The following is a 9,661-nucleotide window of genomic DNA, read 5'->3' on the forward strand; positions in this document are numbered from 1 at the left end:
ATTTGTTAAACGAATGCTGAATTTTAGGCAAATTATAAATAATTATGTGTAAATGAATTAGTGGGTAAAATTAGCAACGAAAACTGCGAACGCTAAGTGGAGGGGAAATAATCTTTTCTTTTCCAAACCTTTGTAATGTGGAATAACATCATCTTTATTTATATGTGAACCGTCGTCACTATCAAGCAACATGTAGATTTTTGTTTTACCTGGAACTGGATGAACTATTTTCTGAAGTGTTTTTGATTTCCTAAACGTTGTTTCCTCAAGAACAATCATTTATTTTAAACCTCCAACAGCAAAGCCATTCCGGCCCTGCCTAAGTCTTAAATCAAGCCATAAAACTGGTCATAAATGACACAATTTGTTGCTATATAGACTTCTGAATGTAGACAACCAACTACTAACACTTACCGCCAGTCTAGTTCGGTTGATTCACCGGCAGATTGGTTATCATGCCCGGATAGCCCGATAGGGTATCGCTTTGTGAGGTATCACCTAGCAGCCGCCAAAAAATGCCGTCTTCGATTGGAATTGTTTAGTACATTCTAGCAGCTCAATCGAAATGGACGGTAAGAACAGGCTCACTTACTTTTATCGGTTGTTTCCTCCAATTAAGTGGGATTATTCCTTATAGGTAACACTTGGCTACACTACAGTAACGGGGCAATCCCTCAGGCAGCCGTAGTGGCTGGCCACGATTCCGATGGCGACACCATCTTCATTGGCCGCGCCTTCTACTGCAACGATATGTTGCCGGCCAAGATCATTCCCAACAAGGGAAAGGCCTATGTTGCCTATGCCAACCAGGAGGTGGAGTTGGAGAACTACGAGGTGTTAAGTGGAGGCAACTACGCCTGGCTGCCGGCTGAAAACGGAGAGGTTCCTCCCGGAGCCGTCAAAGTTGGCAAGAATGTCGACGGAGAGACTTTGTACGCCGGAAGGGGCTATCATGCCGGCAGTTTGACTGTGGGCAAGGTACATCCATCTCACGGCTGCCTGTACATTCCTTACGATTCCGAGGAGGTCAAGATCTTCGCCTACGAGGTTCTGTCGCGTCTTATTGAGGCCAGATAGGTGCTCCAGTTCCAGTTATTGCCTGTTAATCACAAATAAATTCGACACTTTTTCTAAACGCTCGTGGGTTGTAATCTGTTTTTAGTTGGCCATAAAACTTTCTTATCTCGGAAGTTATTTTTAATCATTACTGAAGCTGTCAAAGTTGATAAGTGTTAAGCAATTTAGTGTATTATTTAAACAAACACCTTGTTAGAGGTGATATATTTTAAACTCAAATACCTTAAACTTGTGGTCGCAGTTTTCGTCCTTCGCCCTTTTATGCAGGAAAAAGTTCTAAGTTAACAAAACCAAATATTATCATAAAGCAACTCATTAACAACTAAGTTGAAAACTTTCTAAATTACGCGTAGCCTAATTACTTAATTGTAAAGACGAACTAAATTTTCATATGGATACGGAGAACCAATAGGACCAAACTAAATGAAACAAATACTATATGCAAGGGTCGGAATCTACGGCAATAGCATTTGATAATAGCAAATCGAACTACAAATCGAATTTGCATCGATTTTCAGTTTGAATTTGTTTGTATTTAAGTTTTTCGGACTAAGCGAGCTTGCAATGGTTTCCGCAAATGAAAAATCAACAATTATGTATAAACAAGTGAATAAGTTTTGATAGAACTCAACGGTTTTTGATCAAAAAAACAGACAGGCAACACGGAGAATACATCAAATTCAAAATATTCGCATTTTTTATCTGCTGAATTCGCTTGCTTGCCACGCAACTAATCAAAAAGCAAAAACACAATACGCACCTTATTGGCTATTAAGGCACCTCGAGGGCCATCGAATTCTTCAACTCTCTCACACTCAATGAACGACCAAGCAAAGTTTGTAAAAATAACACAAGAGTACATTAAACGTTTCATGGCAAGGCAATTGCCAAACATTTTTGAATGCAAATGTATCTAGCACTTAAGGAGAACTTTATACATATACAATTGAAGAGGCAGCGCGATGGATTAACGATAATTAGATAAACTAGATAACGACGCTACTTGAACTAATCAAATTGAATTGAAAATCGAAATCGAAATTGTTTCCCTTGCATTTGAATGCGTGCGTACAACTTTTTCTAGAGCAACATTTTTGGGCAACTGAAGCATTACCAACTAAACTATCAGCATTTCTGAATAAAAAACTGCATAAATATATTGAAAGTTCGATATCGTCTATGAGTTTTACTAACACTACACATATTTACAAACATTGAAAAGTCCTTGATTTAATCCAGCAAACTCTTCACATAAGCAGCGTCTTCTTGAACGAATTTCTCGGCTTGTTCGGAGGGCACTTCTACTTCGGTTTTGTAGTTGTCCAGACCAATTTCTTCCTCTTTTTTGATCAGAATGTCCACCACATTCTCGCAGGCCAGCAGGCAGTCGCTATCCTTGGCCACCTTGGCCTCCCATTTGTGGTATTCCCGCAGGATCTCATAAACGCCCCTGGATCGAAGGATTTCTCGGCTGCGACGTGTGGAGCACAACTGCAGCAGGCACTCCAGCAGCATTTTCCGCAAATCTGGATCTTCCTCCCGAGTCTTGCTTTCAGGAAGGTACTAGAAAAGCAAGGTCTTAAGAAATTTTTAATTATTTAGTAGATACTACTCACCTGCAGTTCGATTGGCAACAATTCGTTGTCCTCATCGCTGAACTCCTCAGGACCACACAGCGGCTGCAGGATAGCCACCAGGATATTGCTCTGTTCATTAAGGATCACATCGTGGTAGACAGTATCAAAGCAGACGTTCTTTAGGATACCAATAGTACCGCCTCGACGCACCACACTTCCTTCGAAAGATGCGAAGGGGAGGAGCTTCTCCAGCAACTGGTATTTCCTATGGCAGCACAGTTCCCTACCTCGTGGCACTTGGGTCAGATTGCAGAAGATGGGCGCCAGATAGTGAAGCTTTGCCTTCTTCTTGTTGTAGTCCAGCTGGGCGAAGGCTTTCGCCAACCGAGGCAATGTTTGATCGTCTCTTTCTAGAGTGTCTAGGATCTCGTGGACAAGGGACTCTACACGTGTTAGATTACTCAAAACCATGCTCCAGGGATCAGCCAGATCGGATTGCTCGTCGGAGATATGCTTGGCGGCCACTTCGACAATGGCAAAGGCCTGGGAGAGAAGAAATAAATGGATTTTCTTGTAAATTATAATATACAACTCACTGGCTGCAACTGTTTCGCTAATTGAAAAACTTTAACAGCAGCCTCTTCTTCGGCAGTTAAATTTATTAAACTTAACACCGCATCCTTGGCCACAGTTTGGTTTTCATCGTAGGTAAGTCCAAAGATGGCCATTAGCATTTCGTCCAGCGAAAGTATTGCTGATTTGCCCTCAGTACTTCCAGTTAAACCTGAAGTATAAGAATTTAGAAAATAAAATGTGTTACTTCGTGACGTCACAGTTGATCACAACAAACGCACGTGCAGGCAAGTGGAAGTTAATTTTCCGTTAACGCACCTAGAACATGTGTCAATGCCACTGCCTTCAAGTCCAGTCGTTGATTGGGCTGCATGAATTGTACCAGTTCCTTTACAGTGTCCATTTTAATAGTATTTTATTGGTTTTATTATAAAGAAACTGCGAGGTTTGTTTTCGTTTGAGCGGTGGAAATAGATATGGAATAATGTACGATAGTACGACTTAATACTATCGATATGTACGAAGTGTGTACTAGCTAATGCGGAAAGTGCATCCGCTAGACGAGAATTGAACCATCAAAAATTCTTGTCACAGACTAAAGCTGCTTGCTATACAAGACTTAGTTTGTACACTGACCTTTAATTTGAAAACGCACTTGTTGGAAAACTATTTTTGGATTCCCAAAAATCTGCAAATATCTCATATATCTGTTGAAACAAAAAACCATAACCAAGTTTCTTGAATATTATTACCACAAAATACCAAAAAATTTAATAAAAGATTTTAAAGAACATATAAAAATGAATGTATTCCGAATTTAGCGGGTCATCCAGACGGCCGAATGCCACTCGGGAACGTTGTCTGATTCCTGCTTGTATTTCTTTTTGTTGGTTATACCTTTTCCACTGATCGCCTTCTGGATGAAGCTTCTGACTTTGTGGATATCAGTAAATATCCCGGGCATACCAGGCCATTCGCAGGCAGGGCCCCAAGCGACGATTCCGCAAAGCTTATCTCCTGAAGTCAAAGGACATCCAGGGCTAAACATGCAGCCCGGTGTCGTCTTAAATTCCTTTGCACAGGCGACAGTTTCACCAAGAATAGAACTGCTGAAATTCGATTCGCATTCCATGCGGTCGACCACGGTGACCTCTTCCGTTCGAACATTTTCTGTCAGTTGAGCTCCACAGGACACCACGTTTAGGCGGTCGTTGGAACTCAACGGATTGCTACAGAGTTTCACAAAATTATTCATATTGCCACGCAGACGGTTGCTAAGTTTTATCACAGCCACATCCATAAAGGTATCGGGCCAATGCCAATCACGCGATACGATAATGGCGCTGATGAGGGCAATGGTAGGATTGTTCAAGTCCTCCTGGTTATCCTGTTGAATATCGGGTGTTAGGAATTCCACTCTAAGCGACTTTAATAATGATCTATGAGCATGCATGCAGTTTGCCGAAGTCAGAGCGAAATGTTCACTATAGTAGGAAGCTCCGCAAATAAAGGCGTTTTCATACATGATCCTTAGCAGCCAGGGGTCTAAATTACCACCCTCGGTCATCCGAAAATCATTATTGTTCACCGTAATCACTGGCCGCCTGGCATGTAGGTACGAGGCCGAAGAATTCCACCAATTTGTAGTTGAAATACCGACATTTGCCAGAATTAGAGGTATCAAAAGAATCGTCTGGATTAAATGCATCTCTTAAAGTGGTTTTACGGGGTGATTGAGACTTACTGACTAGCTCGCGGAACTGGAAAAGTAATCATGAAAAGTGTGAAAAATTAATTTCTCACACTTTTAAAATGGTAATAACATAAGCAGGGAGTTTTAATTGATTAAATAAATATCATTTATCATAAAATTTTCGACAAAGTCGAAATAGTGATCCAACAAAATGAATTCGGCAACAAAACCTTAAAATCTTATACGAGTTAATAAACTTAATATAATTTGTATCCAATTGATAAGCGATTACTTAACACACCATATCATCCAATGGATTAATTGTGGTTTTTGTCTCTTCTATTGTGCCAGAGTTTCCAGACAGCTTTGCACGTTTGTTTCTCCGGTATTTCTCAGCCCTAAAGATATAGCCGGCTTTGATAGATTGCTCTGTTTCTACAATGAATCGTGACACCTTTTTGATGTTGGTGAACATGCCGGGCTTTGAGGTGTCTTGGCAATTCGATCCGAAGGATACTATCCCACAGAGTTGAGTTCCGTAAATCATGGGACCACCGCCGTCGTATAGGCATTTCCTTGGATTTCTCGGCTGCCTGACACATAGCGATGTGCTGGATAGGTTCAAGCCCTTTCTTAATTTTGGACGGCACTCCTTTGTTGACATAATGTGGACTGAAGAATTCCTGGGATCCGAAGAGGCTGCCTGTACTTCTGCGCTGTCGTAGCCCCAGCCAAAGACGAACATTCGCATTCGCGGCCTCACCTTTACATTACAGAGCCTGATGAACTCGGTGAGGCGTCCCTTAATTGGTTCTTTAAGCCGTACAAGGGCCACGTCCATGTAGAGTTTCTGATAGATGAACCTTTTGGGGAACTCAATGGTATCGATGTCAGCAATGTTTTCTTTATCGCACTTAGAGTACGCGGTGCCCTCCACCGTGGCACCTTCAAGGCTGTTCCGATAAGGATATATGCAATTAGCTGATGTGATTACTAATAACGGGGAGTAGTATGCTCCGACGCAGGCAAATTGGCCATTACTATTCAATATGCGCAACAGCCAACCTCCATAGTTTGGACCGGTATTTGATGCCACTCCGTTCCATAATCTTCGATATTTGTGCATCCGTAGTTTAATGTCCCTCGGATAGATCTTTCCCTTGCAATAGGGCAGGAAAGTTTCTAACAAAAGGCACAGCAATAGCCAACGCTTTGAAAATCCCATTTTATAGCTGTTAGGGGTAAGAGAAACTTCTAAGTAACTAAGGCTGAGTTCTATGATTGTGTGATAAATTTCTAACAACGTAGTGTGGAAAATTGTTTCGTTCAATTCAGAATCAAAGCTCTCAATATATACACTTTCAAAACAATGGATAAATATATCGGTGTATATATATTTAATTGAAATTATTGCTTAAATAACTTTATTAATTAAATTAAAAGAAAAAATAATTCTGTTCTTTGAAATATGTTGTTTTGGTTCAGGTACATTAAGTAGGGTAAGTAGGGTATAGACCTAAGACTAAATCACATTTAATAGAATCGGATAAGTTAATTTGTAAAGCAGATCTGAAATATAAAAGCGTTTATTTGGACATTAGAGAGCGATGCCGAAGACCATTCATTGGGTGCTGTTGTTTTTGACGTTGTGTATATCCACGCCAAATCTCCCGAAGGACTCCGAATAATAAGTGGTGGTGGAAGGGACGGGTATTTAGCAGGAACTTTCGTGGTTGGCTTCTTTCTGTAGAGCGTCCTACTATTCTTCCTTCTAAATAATTGTCTCGGCGAACTGCCTCGATCAGTATCATTATGACCTTGAGGGCACGAGTGTTGAACCAACGTTTACACATGAAAACAGTTATGGACTGATGGATACTGTTCACACGCCATCGAGGTCCAGACCTTATAAGCTCTACATGGACATCGCCATCTTCGGTCTGTTAAATCCTATTAAGGGCAAAACGACCGAGTTCATAAGGCTGTGTAACACCACCATAACACCCGAAATGCAGATGGTTGCATACGCTTGGGGATTTGACCTCAGAATTCGGATACAAAAACTGGCATTGTGCCCGTTGAAAACATTAGGAAATACATCTCGAACTACAGTGCAACCTGCATAAAGCTCTCAAGCACATCAATCTGTGTGACGGAACCAAAACAACCGTGGAAATGCCATTACAATGCAGGAGCCCCGCTAATGGCTCTCAGCTCTGCGGCGTAGTTTCGCGCGGATCACGTTGCGCGTATACCAGCCAACTGAATCAACACTAAAATTAACAAAGTGATCAGCTTCAGATCAGAGCAGATCGATATGAAATGGCAAAGAGTATACAAACAAATAGGATATACAATAAAAACGTTAAAAACGGGATAACAAATAAAAAAAGGAAAATACTGAGAAAGCGAGCAATAATCTAAAAGAATTGTAAATAAAAGAAGATAATTTCACACCACAAGTACTGGAAATAAGATTAAACTTATATTTCAATTAGAAATTGGAGCATAACTAAACTAAATGGTTATGGAAATTCTCCTCGCTGTGGCTGACGAATGTTAAAAAAATAAGACTCTAGTTCGAAATGAAAGAGCAATGTTGAAGAACTTTTACTGGGCCCTGTTAGTCTCCGCTTTGTGGCCTCTGCTAACGTGGGGCAAGATTTACAAATACAACATCACTCTAAAGACTCCGAAATCGAAGCGTTGGTGGGAAGGTCCGGAGTCGAATACGGGTCGTAACTACGGAGGCTGGTTGTTCCGGGTAACTCATTTTCGAGAGGGGACATTCTGCGGTGCGTCTTACTACAGTCCACTTTTGATGATCGTCTCGGCGAACTGCATCTATCCGTATCGCTATGATCTAGACGGCACGAGTGTGACGCCCACGTTTACTGACGAAGACATCTTTGGATTGATTGACATCGTATACACGCCCTCAAAGTTTATATACCAAAAACTATACATGGACATCGCACTCATACGTCTGCGAAATCCTATCAAAGGAAAAACGACCGAGTTCATAAAGCTCTGCAGTACGACCATAAGTGCCGGAATGATGATGACGGCGTACGCATGGGGCTTTGACTCAATGACATGGGAACCGCCGAGCACGGTGACCAAAAATGGTTCTGTACCCGTTTTGGACATTAAGTTGTGCCAGAAAAAGTATAAAAACACCACGACTAAGCTGTCGAGTACCTCCTTCTGTGTAACGCATCCAAAAGATAATAATATGTGCCGCTACGATGGAGGTGCCCCTCTCACCTACGGCACCGAACTCTGCGGCGTAGTGTCCCGTGGACCACTCTGCAGCGACACCAAGCAACCGGGAATCTACACGAATATAAACAAGATGATCGAATTCATTGAGGGGACTGAGAAGAATATCAATAATGGTATCCTGAAGGAGCCAAAGACCTCCAGAAGGTCAATTAAACCAGGACCAAACCGGCAATAAAAAAGAAACCTAACCGAAAAAAAAACTAAAATAATCCTTGACTTTTTAATGTTTATTATATACATGGCTGTTCTTGAATAGTTAAAATATATATTAAATATAGAATTGAAGAAATCTCAAGGACGCGTTTAGCTATAATAAAAAGTGATATTACAGTTTTGTGATTTTTTAAATACCTCCAAAGCATGTTCGCAATATGCTAAAATTGGTCAGTAAGTAACAGCTTAATTATAGGTTGACAATATTCTGACTTATTTATAGAAATAACGCAATACATTTTAGGGCTGCAATTCTATTTGACACTCATCAGGTCCCGTACACTTGATCGATATGTTATTTTAAGAAAACAGAGGGAAAACCTGATCATCCCGAAACTGTAATACGCGTACTATTTTTAGATGCAAGCCCCCTGAGACGATTGAGTACGTAAGTGCCTGAAGTAAGTCAGAGATTCGGTGTGATGTCATTCGGAAGGGCAGTCATTGTCTCCTCTTGGATCGTGTTTTCGCACAATAAACTGTGAGCTTTATGGATTCTTAAATGCTGATCGAAGATGAATAACGAGCATAATTTAAACGAAACTGGTTCGGGTATCTTCACCTGAGTACAAGTCTCTCCGGTGGGAACTTTCCACGATCAACTATCCCTTATTTGGAGTTGGATTCAGGATAAAGGTCAAAGGGGCTTAGGAATATATTGATTGTTTAAAAATGATTAAATGAATGAAACACTTATGAAAAATACATATATATTCCGTACAGCTTATTGATAACATTTACATTTTTGTATAGCATCTTAATAAAAGTCATTATAAAAAGTGAAACAAACTGGTATTCGACAGCTTCTAAGGCAATAATACCATAAAACTGAGTAATAACAAAGTCAGTCAAGTGATTTGTTTATAACCTTATCCACACATGTCCGAAATCTTGGGAAGAGCAATTCAAGTTCAGACAAAAACTGAGACTAATCGGTCAGATCAGGTCAATCTTCAAAGTTCTGATCTTATGCAACACCTCTTGACGTGAGCACTTCAAACTCTCAGCGTTAATCATCGGATTTTGAGAGGCTACCCGAAAAACAACTAAAGTGCACTTAGAGAATGGATGCTAACTATAGTTATTTATAATATTTTTTTTTGTAATTGTAATTAAGTTAATTAATAAATTCTGAAATGCAATTTGGAAAATCAAAAAAACTTAAAACATCTTAAAACAACATTTTTTTTTAAATCTTTATTTCAGACATTATTTTTTCTTGTGCAAGAGAAAACCAGCTGAA

At 40.3% G+C, this 9,661-nt stretch overlaps 5 protein-coding genes across 5 annotated transcripts; 2 read left to right on the top strand and 3 right to left on the bottom strand.

Moving 5' to 3' along the window:
- The first annotated feature begins 4 nt into the window (after positions 1–4).
- LOC108113618 lies at positions 5–1,135 on the top strand. Its single transcript, XM_017224279.2, has 2 exons — positions 5–572; positions 638–1,135. The coding sequence occupies exons 1-2, from the start codon at positions 566–568 to the stop codon at positions 1,075–1,077; spliced, it is 447 nt and encodes a 148-aa protein (XP_017079768.1). The 5' UTR covers positions 5–565; the 3' UTR covers positions 1,078–1,135.
- A 1,073-nt stretch (positions 1,136–2,208) lies between these two features.
- LOC108113615 (protein HGH1 homolog) lies at positions 2,209–3,700 on the bottom strand. Its single transcript, XM_017224275.2, has 4 exons — positions 3,546–3,700; positions 3,251–3,438; positions 2,694–3,197; positions 2,209–2,640 (listed from the first exon to the last, which is right to left on the bottom strand). The coding sequence occupies exons 1-4, from the start codon at positions 3,628–3,630 to the stop codon at positions 2,308–2,310; spliced, it is 1,110 nt and encodes a 369-aa protein (XP_017079764.1). The 5' UTR covers positions 3,631–3,700; the 3' UTR covers positions 2,209–2,307.
- A 344-nt stretch (positions 3,701–4,044) lies between these two features.
- LOC108113574 (seminase) lies at positions 4,045–4,935 on the bottom strand. Its single transcript, XM_017224166.2, has one exon. It carries the CDS (start codon positions 4,933–4,935, stop codon positions 4,045–4,047), a length of 891 nt encoding a protein of 296 aa, XP_017079655.2.
- Positions 4,936–5,212: 277 nt separating this feature from the next.
- Positions 5,213–6,145, bottom strand: LOC108113512 (seminase). The gene has a single exon (XM_017224103.2). It carries the CDS (start codon positions 6,143–6,145, stop codon positions 5,213–5,215), a length of 933 nt encoding a protein of 310 aa, XP_017079592.2.
- Positions 6,146–7,516: 1,371 nt separating this feature from the next.
- On the top strand, positions 7,517–8,380 carry LOC108113510 (seminase-like). The gene has a single exon (XM_017224102.2). The coding sequence runs from the start codon at positions 7,517–7,519 to the stop codon at positions 8,378–8,380; it is 864 nt and encodes a 287-aa protein (XP_017079591.2).
- The last annotated feature ends 1,281 nt before the right edge of the window (positions 8,381–9,661 follow it).

Source organism: Drosophila eugracilis, unplaced genomic scaffold (genome assembly GCF_018153835.1).
Source record: "Drosophila eugracilis isolate 14026-0451.02 unplaced genomic scaffold, ASM1815383v1 contig_367, whole genome shotgun sequence".
Lineage (NCBI taxonomy): Eukaryota > Metazoa > Arthropoda > Insecta > Diptera > Drosophilidae > Drosophila > Drosophila eugracilis.